The sequence below is a fragment of the Perognathus longimembris genome, chromosome 17 (assembly GCF_023159225.1).
Source record: "Perognathus longimembris pacificus isolate PPM17 chromosome 17, ASM2315922v1, whole genome shotgun sequence".
Classification (NCBI taxonomy): Eukaryota; Metazoa; Chordata; class Mammalia; order Rodentia; family Heteromyidae; genus Perognathus; species Perognathus longimembris.
This window is the reverse complement of record NC_063177.1, coordinates 19,825,422-19,844,436: the sequence shown is the minus strand read 5'-3', so window position 1 is coordinate 19,844,436 and position 19,015 is coordinate 19,825,422. Positions and strand designations below refer to the sequence as shown.

The 19,015-nt window shown below is 47.9% G+C and overlaps 3 protein-coding genes across 5 annotated transcripts; 1 reads left to right on the top strand and 2 right to left on the bottom strand.

Moving 5' to 3' along the window:
- Nucleotides 1-115: 115 nt before the first annotated feature.
- Nucleotides 116-10,262, bottom strand: Poldip2 (DNA polymerase delta interacting protein 2). Its single transcript, XM_048365583.1, has 11 exons — nt 10,046-10,262; nt 8,499-8,580; nt 7,063-7,160; nt 5,998-6,094; nt 5,769-5,844; nt 5,493-5,600; nt 4,422-4,558; nt 3,436-3,462; nt 3,117-3,242; nt 1,194-1,273; nt 116-575 (listed from the first exon to the last, which is right to left on the bottom strand). The coding sequence occupies exons 1-11, from the start codon at nt 10,204-10,206 to the stop codon at nt 461-463; spliced, it is 1,107 nt and encodes a 368-aa protein (XP_048221540.1). The 5' UTR covers nt 10,207-10,262; the 3' UTR covers nt 116-460.
- A 133-nt stretch (nt 10,263-10,395) lies between these two features.
- Nucleotides 10,396-14,244, top strand: Tmem199 (transmembrane protein 199). 2 transcript variants are annotated; one of them, XM_048365587.1, is made up of 6 exons: nt 10,396-10,623; nt 11,550-11,623; nt 12,034-12,123; nt 12,732-12,774; nt 13,047-13,108; nt 13,411-14,244. In XM_048365587.1, the coding sequence occupies exons 1-6, from the start codon at nt 10,413-10,415 to the stop codon at nt 13,504-13,506; spliced, it is 576 nt and encodes a 191-aa protein (XP_048221544.1). In that variant the 5' UTR covers nt 10,396-10,412; the 3' UTR covers nt 13,507-14,244. The 2 variants fall into 2 exon arrangements, with proteins under 2 accessions (XP_048221544.1, XP_048221543.1); XM_048365586.1 differs by having other exon boundaries at nt 12,996-13,108.
- Nucleotides 14,245-16,849: 2,605 nt separating this feature from the next.
- On the bottom strand, nt 16,850-18,816 carry Sebox (SEBOX homeobox). 2 transcript variants are annotated; one of them, XM_048366458.1, is made up of 3 exons: nt 18,631-18,816; nt 18,111-18,258; nt 16,850-17,942 (listed from the first exon to the last, which is right to left on the bottom strand). In XM_048366458.1, exons 1-3 carry the CDS (start codon nt 18,675-18,677, stop codon nt 17,562-17,564), a joined length of 576 nt encoding a protein of 191 aa, XP_048222415.1. In that variant the 5' UTR covers nt 18,678-18,816; the 3' UTR covers nt 16,850-17,561. The 2 variants fall into 2 exon arrangements, with proteins under 2 accessions (XP_048222415.1, XP_048222416.1); XM_048366459.1 differs by having other exon boundaries at nt 18,111-18,271; nt 18,650-18,677.
- Between the last annotated feature and the right edge of the window lie 199 nt (nt 18,817-19,015).

The window sequence follows — 19,015 nt, the reverse complement described above, 5'->3', positions numbered from 1 at the left end:
CCCTAGCAGAGGAGGTGGCTCCCTAGAAGTAACCTTGCATAAATAGCAATCAAAGGTCCCTACTAGATCAGAAGACCTGTCATGAGACTCTGGGGGCAAAAATGGCGAGGGTGGCCAAGCATGCACTGGTTTATTGACCAACCTCACATTCCAGACAGTGTGACAGGCCAGGAAACTCCCTGAGGCCTGTGGCTGTTGAACAGTTCCTTGGTGGGAAGATTTGCTGGAACATGATATAGGTAGGGCTTAGGAGGAGGCTAGCCTTGGAGTAGTCCTTATGGGTCTTCCAAAGAAAACATTTACAACCCCTGCCCCCCAAAAAAGAGGCCCATAATTAAATGGTGCAAAGGATTAAGAGACCCATTGTGGCTCATGATGGGGAGAGATTGGAGTTCTGCAGCAATTGTGGGTTGAGAGCTGTTCTGAACGGCCAAGCATGGGCACCCAGGGCCTCAGCTGGCTACCAGTGAAGGCCTGAGGGTGGTGTCTTCTCATCTTTATTGCTTTCCAGGGAGAAGGGTGGAATCCGGACATCAAAATGGGAGCCATCAGGTCTCTCAAAGCGGAACGTGCCCCTGAGGGTCAGAGAGAAGCTAGTTTAGAGGGAGTCAAAGCCAAAGCCCTCTTAAGGACCTGGGTGGCCAGATGCCCTTGGTGCCAGAGCAGGCTGAAGCAGGCCCAAGCCTCTTCTGTCTAGCTCATGAAAGGATGACCAGGCCAAAGATATAAGAGCCCCTCTTGACCCTACATGAAAGGATAGAACTAGAAGTGTGGCTTAAGTGGTAGACCTAGGAAGTTCAAGTCCCAGTACTACCAAAACCAGAAACAGCTACGCAGATTCTAATCCTTTATACTGTACCCAACTACACTTTGAGGTTCCCTGAAACACCAGGGGGAACTACTACGTGAGCAACTCAGTGCATACTCAAATTGCCTGCTAAGTCTTCAACCTAGAGAGCTTAGGTTACTGGGAATCAGGGTCTCACACAACCATGAATAGCCGACAAAGCTCCATCTAGGGCCTGACTTGTCCTGGTGTTGACTATAAGCTGAGCTTACTAACAACTCAACTTTTTTCTTAAGCCTGTAGCCCTCCCAGTGCTGAGGATGTAGATGTGTCCTTTGAGCTCCATTTCTCTAACCTGAAGCTGTTTGCAAGTGACCAGCCCGTGCCCCAGCAGACACTTGCTTACCACATGTGCCCGCTAGAAGCTTGCAGGGAGACGTGGCTGCTATACTGGAATGCAGGCTGCTCCTTGGATAACACTGGTTCCTGTAAAGATTCAGGCAAAATGGGTCAGACACCTTAGGTCCCACATTCCCTGTAACTGGGGCCACATGCTGACTGTCAGTTCCTTAGGGCTGGATGTCTCCACCAGAAACCACATTGGCAATGACTTAACTAGCAATAGCCTCTCCCCCAGCATGGCCATTGGCCTGGGTCTTTTATTCTGATTTTGAGAAAAATAACCTCAGACCTCAGGGCACTGAGGAAGAGGCTGGGGCACAAGACCTGCTCTGAAAACATCTCAACACTCCAGTAGAACTAAGGGACAGGCAGGCACCATGGCAAGTACTCTGCAAGCCTTCACTGACTGGTAATGATCATAATACACTATGTGTGATCCCCGTTTCAGCAGTAAGAATCTGAGATTTTGGTTAAGTAACTTACCCAAAGTTGCATAGCAAGTAAACAGAATGTGAAGCCCTGTTTCTCACTTTTTTTCTTTTTTTTTGGCCAGTCCTGGGGCTTGAACTTAGGGCCTGGATGCTATCCCTGAGCCTCTTTGTGTTCAAGGCTGGTGCTCTAACTCTTTTGAGTCACAGCACCACGAACACCTTTTTCTGTGATACTGAGGAATTGAACCCAGAACTTCATGCATACTAGGCAAGCACTCTACCACTAGGCCACATTCCCAGCCCATTTCTCACTTTTCTACTTTGCTTTTCCAAACCTCTCCTGACATGCTTGCAGCATGTGGGCCCAGCACTAATGCTACTTGTGACACTATTTCTTAGAAGACAGGATGGGAAAGCTAGAGGTGTGGATCATGGTAGATCACCTGCCATGAACAAGAAAGCTGAAAGCATCAAGCCCTAAGTTCAAGCACTAGTACTGGAAAATTAAAAAAAAAAAAAAAAAGTCGAGAAACAGAGTGGTACAGGCAGAGAAGGAATGCAAAAATAAAACCATAGAACAGCAAAAGATGTACAATTACAGAGAGACAAGGCAACTGTGAGTGGCAGGGGACTCACACTCCATGTAAGCAAAGTCAAGTTCAGATTTTAAGACACCATACATGAAGCTGGGAATATGGCCTAGTGGTAGAGTGCTTGCCTCATATACATGAAGCCCTGGGTTCAATTCCTCAGTACCACATATATAGAAAAAGCCAGAAGGTGGCATTGTAGCTTAAGTGGCAGAGTGCTAGCCTTGAGCAAAAAGAAACCAGGGACAGTGCTCAGGCCCTGAGTTCAAGCTCCAGAACTGACCAAAAAAGAGTGAGAGAGAGAGAGAGAGAGAGAGAGAGAGAATGAAAAGCCAGGTACCAGTGGCTCACATTTGTAATCCTAGCTACTTAGTAGATTGAGATCTGAAGATTGCCATTCAAATCCTGCTCAGGCAGAGAAATCCCTGGGAAACTCTTATCTTAATTAACTACTCAAAAAAAACAGAAGTAGTGCTGTGGCTGAAAGTGGTAGAGCACAGAGCACAGAGACTCAGGGATAGCACCCCGGCCCTGAATTCAAGCCCCATGACTGACCAAAAAACAAAAAGAAGACACTATGCAAAAGTATACATGCAAAAAAGGCCACATGTGATGGCACACACCTACATAATCCAGCACTCGGGAGGCAGAGGTAGAGCTAAAGCTACACAGTGAGACCCTGTCCCTGAAAGATTTTGATGTCAGGCTTAATTGGATTTAAATCCTTGCCCTGCCTCTACTAGCAAGCAGGTTGCATGTTAATGTACCAGCCTCACTGTCTTCATCTGTGGAATGGGTTAAAGGCAATCTACCTCACAGGCTTGTAAGATTCGTAGCCCAGGAAAGGCATTGTGTTCACACAGCCACTCTCCATTTGTAACCAGGGACGAAGCCCATGATGCTCACCCTGCCCACCACCCCTCGGCCTCTCACGGTCTCCAAGGTGCCTGAAAGACTGAATATCCTCCAGTGCCGCTCCCGAAGCTGTACCACATCACTGTCCAGGTTCTCCAAGCGGATACAGTAGCGCCACTGTGGGATAAAGGACAGAGTTCAAGTTTGAGAAACAAGAGTCCTTGGGCAAGCCCACCTGGAATCCTATGGAAGGCAAAAGGCAGCAAAAGCTGGCCCCAATGTTGCTCAGGAGGCAGACATCCCCCAGCCCTGCCTGGCCCCCCAGGCACACTCACATAGAGTTCTCCACTCCCCAAAGGGAGACACTCACCCAGTAGACGTGGGAATTCTGGGCTTCCTAGGGGAGAAAACAAGAACTTAAGCCCCAGAGCACAAGACCAAATCTGTTCTAATCAACACATCTACAAAGTCCAAGTATTCCTCCAGGGAGGCTGCAGAGACTGACCAAGCTGCCAATGTCTGTGGGATGATGATTTACTTTGCAAGCCCACAGAGGCAGCCTCCTGTCCTTCCTAGCTCCTCCTCATGAACTGTCGGGACTGCCAACAGCTGGAGGACAATACAAATCAACTCTAGCACTCTTTGCTTTCTCACCACCCTCCTTGCCAGTCCTAACCCCCCCAGTGCTGCTTGGGCCCATCCTCCTCTGTCTTTCCACAGCCCTCTCACACTGCAATAATTTGTATACTGGATGCCAACATATCCTATAAGCTTCTGGAAAACAAGAACTGTGTTTGTATCCCCAGGATTAGCTTACAATGAGGCAAGACACCACTCAATAAATGGCTACTCAAAAGTGTGTACATGGGCTGGGGATATGGCCTAGTGGCAAGAGCGCTTGCCTCATATACTTGAAGCCCTGGGTTCGATTCCCCAGCACCACATATACAGAAAATGGCCAGAAGTAGCGCTGTGACTCAAGTGGTAGAGTGCTAGCCTTGAGCAAAAAGAAGCCAGGGACAGTGCTCAGGCCCTGAGTCCAAGGCCCAGGACTGGCAAAAAAAAAAAAAAAAGAAAAGAAAAGAAAAAAGTGTGTACATGGTCTCATATTGACTTAGACAAGTATGCATACATTAGAAAGGCTCCCACTATCAGCAGAAAAAAAAAGAGCAGGACCTATGCTTTCCTGCTATAGATCTTGGTTGTCAGCCATTGCCAAGAGGCTACTCAACCCCACCCAACACATGAGCACTTGGGAGCAGAACCTCTACTCCCAGGCACATTGGGGACACCACACAGAGTCTGGGGCCTAATCCTACAGGAAGGGACCCCCACACCCTCATGCTGAACACACACCCTCATGCCCATGTAGAAGGGGATGACAGTAACACGGATGTTCTCAGTTGTTTCCCGGTGAACATCGGAGAGCTCTAGCCAAGGGTGATTCTTCTCTTGCCAGGCCCGTAGTGTTTCTCGAGCCACAAAAGGGGGTGCTGGGGCAAGAGACAACAGGTTAGTCCAGCCAGAAGCCAGAGTATAGCATTTACTCTCCCATGGCTCCTCCTAGAAACATCTTCCAGTAGTGCGGAGGCTGACAGAGCAGAGTATACACATAAAGCAAAAACAAGACTGGAAGAAGGCACAAAGCTGCCACCAAGAATAAGCCCTGAATGGGTAGTAAGACCTTGTGGAAGAGGAAGTAAAAGAGAGGTAGAAGTGGAAGAGAGGTAGAAGCCATGGATTTCACACCTCTGGTCTATATTACCCAGCAATCTTGATCAATCCACTTATCTCCAAGCCTTACTTTCTATCTCCGTAAGGAGACAGTAAGCCCTCACAGGACTAAGGAGAGGCTGAAAAGCACTGTGGAATTATTTCTGATACGCTCATTGAAGAAAGGGTCCTCTCATTCCTGTTTCCCTTTTGAGATTACCCTTTTTTTTTCTTTTTCTTTTTTTTTTTTTGTGCCCGACCTGAGGCATTAAGTCCGGGCCTGAGCACTATGCCAGAGGTTTTTTTTGCTCAAGGCTAGTCCTCTATCACTTGGACCACAGTTCTACTTCCAGCTTTTTGGTAGTCAAGTGGAGATAAGAGTCTCATGGACTTTCCTGCCCCGGCTGACTTTGAACCTCAGTTGTTAGATCTCAGCATTTTAAGTAGCCAGGATCTGGGCTGGGGATTATGGCCTAGTGGCAAGAGCGCTTGCCTCGTATACTTGAAGCCCTGGGTTTGATTCCCCAGCACCACATACGCAGGAAATGGCCAGAAGTGGCGCTGTGATTCAAGTGGCAGAGTGCTAGCCTTGAGCAAAAAGAAGCCAGGGACAGTGTTAAGGCCCTGAGTCCAAGGCCCAGGACTGGCAAAAAAAAAAAAAAAAAGTAGCCAGGATCACAGGGGTGAGCCACCAATGCCTGGCTGTGAGATTACCTTTTGTCTGGTCATACAGAAGAAATCTTTCAAAAAGCTCGTGTTGAATGGGAACCTGATCGGTGGAGGTGTAGGGGAGGATGTCTTCATGGCTGACATAGTCCAGGCCTGACACATAGAGGCAAAGAACAGAGGAGTAAACTTAAAAGATACACTTCTTGGCCTTGCACAGGGTGGGCAACCATAGGCCATACCTCTTAACATCCCCACCCCTCCAGCACATGACAGAACACCGGAATTCTCTCCTGGGACACCATTCAGATGCTAACTCCTCACCTGGGATGGCATACAGAGCCCGGCTGTCATCATGGTTAGCCAGGAAGGTCACAGCTTCTGTCTGAGATCTCTGAGACTAAGGCAAGAAGTCAGTCAGTGGCCTTCTTGGCCAATGTACAGTCCTGGGGCCTTGGGACTGTTTGACCTCTCTCCCTCCCTTTGTCCCCTCATTGGGGTACAGTCTTTCCCATAGAGAAGATCCCCAGACCAAGTCACCTTGCTTACTTACTATATGTGGACAGTCTCGGGCATCAATCAGCACCTGATAGTAAGTGTGAGTTTTGCCTTTCACCTCTTTAGAGCCATGGCCGGCGGGATTCTCTGCTCTGTGGGGTGAGAGAAGCAGCCCCAGATTACCTTGAGAGAAGTGGAAGCTGTGCCTGCCTCAGCTCCCCGCCACCTCCCCACCTAAACAGACTGGTCCCTGATCTGAAGGGGCTCAAGCACCAGCGAGGCACCCATTCAGTACACTCTACCCCAGCAGAGTTGCTCCCCAGTCAGGGCAGACAATGAAACCTGGAGGTCCCATGTAGTTATTATTTGTCTTCTCTGGATGGCTCTTGGATAGGAGCCATGTTGACAAATCCAATTACCACTTCAGTCTCCAGGGCTACAAGTACTCTACGCCACTCACATCCTAGAGGCTGGCAGTGACCACTTCATGGAGCTATTCCTTTTTTTTTTTTTTTTTGTAATGTACTCTAGAGATGTGAGAGTACAGGCATGATTCCAAATGAACATCAGAAAGAAAATGGAAAAGAGGAGAGGAGGGAAGGGATAGGACTAACCCAGACGGATGGGTCCCAAACACCCCATGAAATACTGATTCTGAGCCAGGCACTGGTAGCTCATGCCTATAATCCTAGCTACTCAGGAGGCCAAGATTGTGGTTCAAAGCAAGCCCAGGCAGGAAAGTCCGTGAGACTCTTATTTTCAATAAAATACTCAGAAAAAGCTAGAAGTGGTGCTGTGGCTCAAGTGGTAAAGCGCTAGCCTTGAGCAGAAGGAGCTCAGGGACAACATCCAAGCCCAGAGTTGAAGCCCCAAGGCTAGCAAAAAAAAACAAAACACTTTCTGAAAGTTGCGATTAGTATGGAGTGCATTCTGAGGAAGCTCAGATTGGCTGTCACTGCACACTTTTGTCTCCATGAGTATTAGTACCGGAGAACACCTCTGGGGCTGGTTCTAAGGCCCAGGATAATGCTGTCTGCACCCCTGAGACTCCAGTTACGTATGTCTGCCATGACTCAGGACTCCTTCTTAGGACACCATGAAGCATGACAGGGAAACTTACTTTTCTGGGGCTGCAGAAGCCACATCACGGTCATAAAGTCTGGCCTGCCAGGGAAACAGGACGACACCTCGGTAGCCAAAAACACTGTGAAGGAAAAGCTGGCAAGAGAAAGAGACCTCGGTGATTGTGCAGCCCAGCAAATCCACCCAGGTGGGGCCTGAACACAAAGAAGCAATGGTGGAGGCAACTGCAGCTCACAGCCTTGCCACTTTTCCCTTGAACTCTGGAACAATCTTACACACTCTGCACTTGGCTGACTCCCACTTATCCTTCAGGTCACGGTTTGGCTTTTAGAAGCCTTCTTTGATCTTCCCTCCATTTAATCTACCATAAATCCACCAGCCATTTGCATCTCAGTGATTCCTTTCTACACTATAAACTCCATGAAGGAAGGAGCCATGTTTACTGTGTTTTCTGATCTAACCCTAATACTTGACCATGGTCTACTTTAGGCATACAAAGAATACCAATGAACAAACAGTCTTTTTTTTAACTACAAGAGGCCTAAATCTACCTCAGTAGACCTGAAACAAAGTTGATACAGAAAAAGAGCCTAATCTGAGGTAAACACACTGTAACCAATTTAGTAATGAAACATCAAAGGTTGTGAGTGTGTGTATGTGTGCGCGCGCGTGCGCACATTGGTCCTGAGAGTTGAATTCAGGGCCTAAGCACTGTTCCTGAGCTTTTTTGCTCAAGGCTAGTGCTCTACCACTTGAGCCACAGCTCCACTTCTGTTTTATTTTTGTTTGTTTCTGGTGATGAATTACAGATAAGAGTTTCGTGGACTTTGCAGCAGGGGCTGGCTTTGATCTATGATCCTTAGATCTCAGCCTCCTAAGTAGCTAGGATTATAGGCATGAACCACCAGTACTCAGCAAAGGTTTGCTTTTCTAAAAATCTTTTGTAACTTGTTTGTTTTCTCCTTTTCATAGTCCAGAAAAATCCCTGTCCACACAAGCTTGGAAAGGGAACCCATTAACATATTAAAGGCATTCAAACCCAAGAACAGAGAAATCTCATCTTTTAAAAATTTGTGATTTCGGCTGGGTGCCGATGGCTCACATATGTAATCCTAGCTACTCAGAAGGCTGAGATCTGAGGATTGTGGCTCAAAGTCGACCCAGACAGAAAAGTCCCTGAGACTCTCATCTCCAATATAGTATTCCACCACGACCCCCACAATAAGAAGGAAGTGAAGCTCTGGCTCAAGTGGTAGAGTATAAGCTTTGAGCAAAAGAAGCTCAGGGACAAGGCCCAGGCCCTGGGTTCAAGCCCCAGGACCAACACATCCACATCCAAAAATTATTATTTGAGGGGTACCACTTAGCAGTATAGTACTTATCTAGTATGCACAAGATGAAATGAATGGGAAACCATACCATTCAGGCCTCTGACAAAACAACTCCATTAAAATGACTTGGCCCAGTACTTACCTGCCCGGTCTCATATTTTCCATTCTGTTTTGGCACCTCAAACACACCGACTGTCTCCAATACTTTGCCCTCTGCTCGGTTTCTGATTAGGAAAAAAAAGGACAAGCAAATGAAAGGCTGAGAAAGTAACAGTACTCCATCAGGAAAAAAAACAAACCAAAAAACTAGTAAGATACTGAGGGAGGGCAATGACAGTGGAGAAGAGCTGGGCAGTGTGGAAATCAAAGGTGAGTGTGGGCTTGACCAGGCCAACACACATAGAATGCTGCCTTTGACACACAACTATGGGCCCCCATTTGGTGACAATCACCCCAACACCCCAGTGTTAGATCTGACTGCTCCCAGGTCATTTTCTTCTGCCCTCACTCAGTATTCCTGTTATCATGCCCACCCTTGCATCCAGTTGCCCCATTTTTTCACTAACTCACCCTTCTGGCCTCTCATTCTACATTTCAGTTATTTGTGCCTTATCTCCACTGAGACTGTAAGTTCCTTGGGAGCAATGCTTCTTTGCTTCTTCTGATTAGCCTGAATTCTCTTCAAAGCTAGTGTGTAAGGGATGCTCAAGTAACATTTGTTCTGAGCCAGGTATAGGGCATATGCTTATCATCCCAGTTACCAGGGAGACTGAGGCAAAAGGATCATGAGTTTGAGGCCATCCTTGTCTCAAAAAAAAAAAAAGTGTTTGCCCTGTATCATAATTCTGTGTCCCTCAAAATCGTAGTAGTCCTTAGTCTGCTCTTAAGGGCTTAATCATCTCTGCAATCTCTATTGTACTCCATGAATTACATCTATTGTATAATATCTTAGTAATTTTCCTCAGCTTTACAACCGTTTTCACAGGGGTCTTAAATTGCAAACAGCTTTCACTTTCTTGAATATCATTATTTGGTTCAGCCACTATAAGGTCAACCAGCTGTCAGTAACACAGGCCTAATCTGAGGGGACCCTGAGATATGAATTTCCTCAACCTCCACGATTTGATCTTTTTCTCATGAGGGGTGGGGAAGGGGACCCCCTACATTCCACAAACCTTCATTCCCAAACCAACATAGAGAAAAACAGCCTCCACAAGACCACACGGAAACCTAGGACCCACGCGGCCCACACTCAAATCTGTCTAGTTTCCAGCATCGAAGGGAGGCCAGGTGCCATTTAGGGGCTGGAGACTGATGTCAAAAGCCTCGTGGCTGTACTACTACAAGGCAGCTCACTAACAAACAGGGTGCTGGGGATCCCGGCCGAGGGGGACAGATTCGCTCGGGGAGTGTTACTAGTGCCCCCTCGGAGCAGCCGTGCACCACCAGAGCTCCGGACCGCGCTCCCTTCTGTACTCCTGGCACAAGCCGCGGGCAGCGCACGTCGGTCCCTAGCTCGGCATGTCGGCTCCCAGCTCGGGACCCTCTCCCAGGTCCTACTCCGGTCACCCATAGGCAGCCTGGCCTCCTGATCTTCTGGCCTTCTGACCTCCCGGCCTCCTCACAGGACAGGAACGTGCTCCCCGGGTTCTGGGCCCGGTCCCCAAACCCCGTCGCTCCGTCCCTCACCGGGACGAGAGATGCCTTCGCGTCGTCGTACTCGTCACTGGTTGAAAAGCCCCCGCTCCACCCACCGCACAGAGCGGCCTCGACCCTCGGGCCGCGGTCAGTGACCGAGACCACCAGCGGCTGCCCACGGCCAGGGCCCGCCGGGCCGCACAGGCTGCCATGTCCCGCCCGAGCGCCCGCTCGGCTGCTGACACAGGGCCCGACCCGCGGCCCGGCGGCGTCCCGCCCCCGCCCCACACTGCCCCGCGCCGCGTCTCCGCCCCCTCGCCCCCAGCTGGTCCCGCCCCCATGGGTTCGCAGCTACTTCCGGCGCAGGCGGGCGGAAGTTCGAGTTAGGGAAACCACCTGATCTGACAGTCGACTAGATATGGCGTCTTCATTGCTTGCCGGCGAGCGCCTGGTGCGCGCTCTGGGACCCGGCGGGGAGCTAGAGTCCGAGCAGCTACCTCGGAAGCTACGTGAACAGCTCGAGGCCGCGCTGAGGAAGAAGACCACTGGCGGTAGTGGCACCCTTGACTCCCGACGCGTGGTTTCTTTCCGGCTGATCCGGGATCTGCACAAGCACCTGAGAGAACGGGGTGAGCACGTCTCCAGGCCAGGGCCCCTTCCTTCTTTCCAGACCAGCCCCCTCCCGATGCCTTTTTCCAACACTCTCCCTCATGCAGCCTACTCAATAGGCTTTTCATAAACCCCAGGACCACTCAGTCTTTCAGCTCCAGTGGTCTCTTGAATCCCCACTGCAGGCACAACCGACCCTAGTTAGTCGAGGTTCTAACTCCAGTACCATGTTCCAGGTTCCAGTTCTCCATTTCTCAACTCATTCGGAAGTAACTTCGCATAATGATCATGTGCTGTTTGTGAATATGAAATTCTTTCCATCTCAAAAAACGAGAGTGGTGAAGTCTGATGTATGCCTGTTGTCTTCCTTCTTTTGTTTTTGTTGAGAGGGATGGTTAGTTAGGATGACAAGCTATGTTGAAAGATCTGGAGTTAGCATAGTGTTAGATCTAGCTTTGTTTCTGGCGCTAACTCTCCTGGGAAAAGTTATTTCTTCTCCCTTGGCCTTAGTTCCCTTATCTATAAGTGAAAGTAATAGAACAAACTGGTATCTTGGGTACTTTGCCATAATTAATATAGCGTCGCCAAAAGTGCAAAAGGTCAATCACCCAACTTATTAGAACTAAAGAGGACCACACTGTCCGCTAAGTACTTAGCATCACTGCAACCTAAGCCTAATTAGGGAAGATGTCTTACAGCCACAGAAATGAACTAGCCCATGTTTTATTTTGGTTGGGTTTTTTTTAACTGTATTTTTTTGTGTTTTCTTTTTTGGTACTGGGGATCGAACCCAGGACGTTGCACTTGCTAGGCAAGCGCTTTGCCGCTGAGCTACATCCCAGCCCCCATGTTTTATTTTGGTGTAAAGAAGGAACGGGTCCTTCTCTGGTCTTAGTATTTCAACTTGAGCTCTGTAGCTCACTATGTGGAAATCTTTTCTTCCCAGATTCTACACTGTACCTTCATGAACTCCTAGAAGGCAGTGAAATCTATCTCCCAGAGGTTGTGAAGCCTCCCCGGGTATGTAAGGGATATATTTGTGAGAATGGACATTGGCTGAGTTTGACATTGAACTTGTTAATCAACTTTTGGGCTTGGAATTTTTTTTTTGTCTTTCTTTTTTTTGGTACTGGGGATCGAACCCAGGATATTGCACTTGGTTTGCCATTGAGCTACATCACAGCCCTTGGGCTTGAAATTTTGTCTTTTAAATCTTAAGGATCAGGGAGGAGGGAACCAAGTGTTGCATTCTCTAATTTGACAGCTTTAGAAAACAGATCCAAAAGTGAGTTTCCAAAGCAATGGAAGTATAGTTGGTATGTGGACCTGGCACCCTTACCAGCACAGTGCTTTTGGAAGCAGTGTTTATGACATTATTTATCTCTAGACGTATGTAGAAGAGTATCATTCTTATGGCTTTTCTATTTTAGAACCCAGAGCTAGTTGCCCGGCTAGAGAAGATTAAGATACAGTTGGCCAATGAGGAATATAAGCGGATCACTCGCAATGTCACCTGTCAGGTAAGGGCCTGCTCTTCAGTGCATGAGATGGAAAACAGCCCTGTACTGGAAAAGAGCTACAAAGAGAAGAAAACAATATGAGAACTTGGTTTGTATACTGTTCCAGAGCTCTGTGTTGTAGCAAACCAAATATAATTTATCATTCACTGAGACTCTTAAGTATATATGAGGACTAAATTCTTAAATATTATAGAAATGGACATGAGCCTTGGAGCCTCTTCTCTTTTCTTTTCTGAGATAAAGTCTTCCTATATAGCCCAGCCTGGCCTGGAACTTGAGGTCAAGATCCTTCTGTCTCCGCCTCCCAAGTGCTGGGATGCATGGTGTGCACCACCACACATAGCCTAGGAACTCTTTTCTGACAGGCTTTCATACTATTCTCTGACATGCTTCTACCCTAAAACAGGAGAGGAGTTGATAGGTACTAAGAGACTATGACTTCTCTGAAATGTTTGCTGTGTGATCCAGAAAAGTCAGGCTGATCTTAGACAAAGGAATCCATATAGAATGCCAAGTTACTGTGGTAAAGAATAGAAGGTCCAGACTTGACAATAGGTGCTCTCTGAGTTGGTTCAATTCTGAAATCATGTGCTTTTTCTTTTTCCTAGGATTCACGGTATGTTGGGACTCTCAGTGACCTTGGAAAGCAAGGTAAGGCGCTAGGAAGTCAGGCTTCTAAGCCCTCTCCCTGGGATTGCTCATGGCACTCCTTCCCATCCCAGTATCCTAGGCTTAAGGCTGAGCTACTCAGATTTTGCTCTTTGAAGAGAATCCAGTCAATGGTGGGGAGGGGCCGCCATGAGATAAAAGGGTAAAAGGGCCTCTTGGAGAAGGCTGGACCTAAAGGTTTCTTCCCTGCCTTCTCCCCAAAGTAAGGACAGTGAAATCTCTGGTTATCACCATCTTCAACTTCATTGTCACGGTGGCAGCTGCCTTCGTCTGCACTTACCTTGGAAGCCAATATATCTTCACAGAAATGGCCTCGGTAAGTAGGCATTAGTCCAGGAAAGTGTCCCAGGAACTAGTAGAAAAGAGAAAATGCGTAAAAGTGCATCTTTACACTTCCACAGTTTGCAAATTAAACATATGTTTATGCAAACATAGGACATCTTTGAGCTTTCCAGCAGAGGTGGAGGTAGGTAGTAATCCCAAAACAAATCAGATCCAAACTGGGGAGAGAGTGGACTGGGTTGAGGAGAAGGTATCCCTCCTCCTTAGGGGTACTATGGGCTGCAGATCTGGGCATTGACATGTATCACCCTAAAACCTAATTCTCTTCTTCCCCAGAGGGTGCTGGCTGCCTTGATCGTTGCCTCAGTGGTGGGTCTGGCTGAACTCTATGTCATGGTACGAGTAATGGAAGGAGAGTTGGGCGAGCCGTAACTGATGCTTCATTGTCATGTCTGGAGATGTTTTTTGGGGGCCCTGCCTTTTACCTGTCAATCACTGAGTCTCGTTCAGCCTATGAGGCTCTTTGTACTCAGCTCCAGGTAGAAAACCAGACCAGGTCACCTGGTATTCTTGCAGAAAGCTGTAAAGGAGATTCAAACTATAGCACTTCCTGAAAACTGGAAGAACTGGTTTAATTCCTTCTTCTGAACCTCAATTCTGCCTTCTCTAGTCCATTCTAGAACCTATAGAACTGGGTTTTTCCATTGGGAGGAAATAGAATTCAGGCCTGTGCAATACTTCCTTCAGTTTGCCCAAGTTCACAGTTAATCATCATCCTTCATCCACACATCTTTGGTATAAGCCTGTAATTGGGAACAGAAGCCTCCAAGAAAGTAGAAAGACTCTCTCTCCAGTTTATGCTGGACAAGAACAGAGGAAAGGGCAGAAATCAAATAAGAGAAAGATGAGTTGGTAGAGGCTAGTGGAACCAGGAAACAGGCAGCTATCTTTTTCGAAAAGGAAATGGTATCAGGCAAAATAAACAGAGACCAAATGACTGGCCGTGGCTCTTCCTTATTAAGTGGGGCCAAAGATTCCAATGTGGTCCTGATTTCTCTGTGTATTGTTAAACTTATGAGAACTTGCTGGTGTAATGACAGTGTCTACATAAGGCATTTGAAGGGTTTAGCTTCAGTGTTTATTCAATAAATATTTATTGTGTGCAGTACATTCTTTCAAGTCCTGTGATAAATAACACAAAGCACAAAACTTCAGTAATTCTGAGAGTTGTTCAGGATCTTCTCCTAATAGTAGACTCTTCCTGTTCATTGAATATGCTCCTATAGTCTTTGTTTTTCTCAAAGCTTTTTTTTTTCCCATTTTTTGGGGGGAGTAGGGGCGGGTAAAGGGCGTTGAGGGGAGATGAGGGAGGTTACTGGGGCTTGAACTAAGGGCCTTATGCGTTTGCTTGGCTTTTCTTTTTTTCTCTCTCTCTCTTTTTTTTTTTTTTTTTTTTTTTTTTTGCCAATCCTGGGCCTTGAACTCAGGGCTTGAGCACTGTCCCTGGCTTCTTTTTGCTCAAGGCTCGCAATCTACCACTTGAGCCACAGCGCCACTTCTGGTGCTGGTGCTGAGGAATCAAACCCAGGGCTTCATGTGTACAAGGCAAGCACTCTACCACTAGGCCATATTCCCAGCCCCATCTTGCTTGGCTTTTTTACTCAAGACTGGTACTTTGCCACTTGAGCAATACCTCCACTTCTAGCTTTTTGCTGATTCATTAGTGGTAAGAGTCTCATGGACTTTTCTGCTTGGGGTGACTTTGACCTGTGATCCTTAGATCTCAGCCTCCTGAGTAGCCAGAATCATAGACGTGAGCCACTAGCACAAGCTTCTTCAAAGCATTTGTGGGAGGGAGGCAATACTGAGGTTTGAACTCACAGCCTTCCACTTAGTAGGCAAGTGCTGTACTGCTAAGCCACACCTCCAACTCTATTTTTACAAAGTATATTCTCACCAGCTTAATAGAAATTTCCCCCACCAATCTTGCCAGTTTCTCTTAGCTGGGGGAAGTGTGGGCTGTGAGAAAAATGTAGGTGTTCTTAGTAACTTGCACTACTGAACACTGGGTCAGGAAGCTACGCTGAAGCTTTGTGATCCATGGCCTGCTTCTTGTATCTGCATGCTGCACCAGGCTGCCTATATTTTCTTTTCTTTTTTTTTTTTTGCCAGTCCTGCACCTTGGACTCAGAGCCTGAGCACTGTCCCTGGCTTCTTTTTGCTCAAGGCTAGCACTCTCCCACTTGAGCCACAGCGCCACTTCTGGCCATTTTCTATATATGAGGTGCTGAAGAATCGAACCCAGGGCTTCATGTATACGAGGCAAGCACTCTTGCCACTAGGCTATATTCCCAGCTGCCTATATTTTCTTAAGCTTCCACATCTCATGCCTGAATTTAGGTTATAAGGCTTCCAAATGTTAAAGGAAAATTTAGGTGTATCATAATCTCAGATTTTGTCTGCTCTGGGACATATTGTAGTGGAATTTTGTCATCTTCCCATTTCCATTGTTAAATGACTCTCTAGCACTCACTCCCACCCCCATCACACAAGCTAATAGTCTTCTGTAACACTGAACTCTCACAAACTGGCTTTTTGGGGGGCCAGGTGCTATGCTAGCATCTGGGAATAGAACAGCCAAAGACTTGGCTCTTACCTAGAGAATAATGAAGATACCATTGGGCAAAGAGGGTAGACCCGCTGCAAGGGCAAAGATGGGATTAGGAGTGAGGTGGCTAGATCATTGCAGACAAGGAAACCTTGTCTTAATCTCTTCCTCTGCCTACCATGCCTCCAATGCAGTTCAGTCCAGCAAGTGCTGAGTACGCAAACAGGGATAAGAATATGCAGCCCCTCCCAGTTTCATGGCATATTTGGAGAAACGGGGAACTAGCATCCGTGTGTGTGTGTGTGTGTGTGTGTGTGTGCGCGTGCGTGTGTGCATGCATGCGTGTGTGTGTGTGTGTGTGTGTGTGTGTGTGTGTGTGTGTGTGTTAGGGCCTAAGCTCAGGGCCTGGATGCTGTCCCTGGGCCTCTTTGTGCTCAAGGCTAGAGATTTTATCACCTGAGCCACAGCACCGCTGCTGGCATTTGAGAGTTAATTGGAGATAAGAGTCTCAGTGACTTTTCTGCTCTGGCTGGCTTGGAATAGTGATCCTCACATCTCAACTTTCTGAGTAACTAGGATTACAGGTGTGAGCCACCAGCGCCAGACTCATTGTGTTTTCATAATGTGTCACGCACTATGTGTGTATAGCCTTTTACCTATATTAATCTCAAAACAGAAAACAAGTGTTGGCCTAGTGGCAAGAGTGCTTGCCTCGTATACATCAGGCCCTGGGTTCGATTCCCCAGCACCACATATACAGAAAACGGCCAGAAGTAGCGCTGTGGCTCAAGTGGCAGAGTGCTAGCCTTGAGCAAGAAGCCAGGGACAGTGCTCAGGCCCTGAGTCCAAGCCCAAGGACTGGCAAAAAATTAAATTAAATTAAAGAAAGAAAACAAGTGTTACCTCCTGCTTTGCAGGCATACAGAGTTTCAGGGAGTTATAGCTGTATAGCAGAGCCAGAATTTGAGTTCAATATAGACTGATCTCAAACTCCATGCTTTTCTCCCCAGAGCAGGTTCTAGCAGAGGCTCCCATTTCTCCAGGTCTGTCAGTCAAAGCCCTAAACCCTCCTTCTAATCCCTGCTGAAGCCCTATTTAGGGATTAGGTGATAGAGCTAAATTTCCAAGGCAGGCAGCCATTTGTCTCCCATTCATTTGCATCACACAACAATCCAGATTAAGGTACAGTATTTGGTTTTATTTGGAGATTAGTTGGTATTACAAATGACAGTGATACCCAAATCCAATGTTGCTGTACCCCTTCTGCCCCAGATCTATTAGGTTAGCCCCACTTTAAAGGGCAGCCAATCTGATCTGTGGAAATTAAATCAACCTAAGCCCCATCCTCCCATTCTTATTACTTTAATATCAGTCCCTCTTCAGATACATAGTTCTGATTAATTTGTCCAGGTGGCAGGAGATCAAGAGAGGGGACCATAAACCATGAAAAGGTGGGTCCCCAACAAACCAGAACAGAAATAGCGATCTCCCGTGTGGTTCATTAGTAGTTAAAGGATGGCCTGACGATCCTGGAAGGATGGCTGTCCATTCCTCAGAGGTAAGAGACCATTGGTTGGGGTGAGAAGATTTGGGGACCAGGCTTAGTCAGAGAGGTGGAAAACAGCTTTCTGCCTCATCCTTCTGATGGTATCTCCTGCCAATCTGTGGAGCCAGGGTGCTGAGTAGCAGTCACCAGGACCCCAGTCACTGCAGAGAGCCTGAATCTGAGCTGGAGGCTGGCCAGAAAGGGGGATGGAAGACGGTCCCCAATTTAAACTTTCTTCCTGTTTTAGAACTCCCTTGTGTAAAATGATGGTTCAGGGATCTACTTCAGATGGGGTTGGTGGGCTACAAGAGCCAGAGCAAGTTTTAGACCTCATTAGGAGTAGTCCACATTGGCCACAATGGCTGAAGCATAAATAAGGTCAGACAGGCTTCCCAGCGAGGTCTGGGGAGTAGCTCGCTCCAAAGAAGGATGGAGCCCTGAAACCCCAGCAGGTCCCCATGGGGCTGCAGCTTTAACCCCTGTCCAGCCCTGCCCTGAGCCTAAGCTGGAAGCTGCACAGAAGGTCTGTGGACATGCTGAGGTAAACTGAGCCACGCTGGTGTCAAGAGGAGGCTGGCCTGTTGCTTGGGATTTCCCAACTTGCTGAGAGGTGTCTGGAAGAGAACAGGAGCTTGGGGTAGGCTCAAGCCTGGGGCTTAGGCCTTCTGGCTTCCTGTTCTTGATTCTCTTGGCCCGGCGGTTCTGGAACCATACCTAGTAGAAAACATGAAGGGATCTGTTTTGGCACCAGCACCTCTCCACTGTGACAGAAAAAGAAAAAAATTAACCTGAAGCAGGATTCCCAGAGAGACAGCGCTGCAGGCCAAGCCCAGAAGTAGGCTTTGTGACCCCTATCTTAGGGACCAAAGGGTTATATCTCACCTGGATCTTGGCCTCTGGCAGTCGGGTGACCTGAGCCAAGTGCTCCCTGGTGCTGATGTCTGGGTAAGGCCGTGCTGCAAATACACGCTCCAGTTCCAGCAGCTGCCCAACACTGAAGGTGGTTCTCTTCCTTCGGTGGGGACCCAACCTACTGGCACGCCCTGCAGGCCAGAATGGGTGTCAAGCCAGGATTCTGCAAGAACCTTCCCCCAGGCTGGGAATGTGGCTTAGCCATAGAGCGCTTGCCTAGCATGCACAAAGCTCTGAGTTTGATTCCTGAGCACCACATACACAGAAAAGGCCAGAAGTGGCACTGTGACTCAAGAGGTAGAGTGCTAGCCTTGAGCAAAAAGAAGCCAGGGACAGTGCTCAAGCCCTGAGTCCCAAGCCCCAGCACTGGCAAAAAGAAAAAGGACCTCCCCCCCCCAGCCTCAAAGCCCTCAAGAGATCCTTCAGCCCTCACTTCCTATCTTCTTCAATCTTTCTCATCACACTCTGTTCCATCTCCTCTCCCTGCCACCCTCTCTGCCCCAGATTACCTGAGGATGCCTCCATAGGACTGGCCATGGAGCTGGTAGAGGTTTGAGTCAGAGGGCCATGCCAGGGCTGTGCCCACACCAGACCCAGCCCTGTGGGGTTTTATGCTGTTCAGAGGGGCTGGCCCCGCCCACAAAGGATGAGACTTAGACTTCACTCCAGCCAGGCAGACGGGTGAGGTGAGGCAGGGTGAAGCTGATTCAAGTATGAGGGGGGTAAATTTGATGCTCCCTGCCCCCAGCTTCACTTAGCTGGCTGGGCCCAACCTCCTAAAAACTTAACCTCTGGAGATCTCTGCCTACCTTTGGATAATGCATGAAAAAAATCCTCCCCAGGCTCCATATAAACCATAGCAATCCATCTCTCCA

Bases quoted from the DNA above. Each gene is read 5' to 3' on its own strand.
- Sebox (XM_048366458.1), bottom strand. From the start codon at position 18,677: ATGGCCAGTCCTATGGAGGCATCCTCAGGTAATCTGGGGCAGAGAGG. The intron at 18,259-18,630 runs GTGGCAGGGAGA...GCGTGCCAGTAG, and splicing joins GGTAATCTGGGGCAGAGAGG to GTTGGGTCCCCACCGAAGGA. The intron at 17,943-18,110 runs GTGAGATATAAC...GTTTTCTACTAG, and splicing joins TGCCAGAGGCCAAGATCCAG to GTATGGTTCCAGAACCGCCG.
- Tmem199 (XM_048365586.1), top strand. From the start codon at position 10,413: ATGGCGTCTTCATTGCTTGCCGGCGAGCGCCTGGTGCGCGCTCTGGGA. The intron at 11,624-12,033 runs GTATGTAAGGGA...TTTCTATTTTAG, and splicing joins AGGTTGTGAAGCCTCCCCGG to AACCCAGAGCTAGTTGCCCG. The intron at 13,109-13,410 runs GTAAGTAGGCAT...CTTCTTCCCCAG, and splicing joins TCTTCACAGAAATGGCCTCG to AGGGTGCTGGCTGCCTTGAT.
- Poldip2 (XM_048365583.1), bottom strand. From the start codon at position 10,206: ATGGCAGCCTGTGCGGCCCGGCGGGCCCTGGCCGTGGGCAGCCGCTGG. The intron at 5,845-5,997 runs GTAAGTAAGCAA...TTCTTGCCTTAG, and splicing joins CCCGAGACTGTCCACATATA to TCTCAGAGATCTCAGACAGA. The intron at 4,559-5,492 runs GTAATCTCACAG...CTCTTGCCCCAG, and splicing joins TCTGTATGACCAGACAAAAG to CACCCCCTTTTGTGGCTCGA.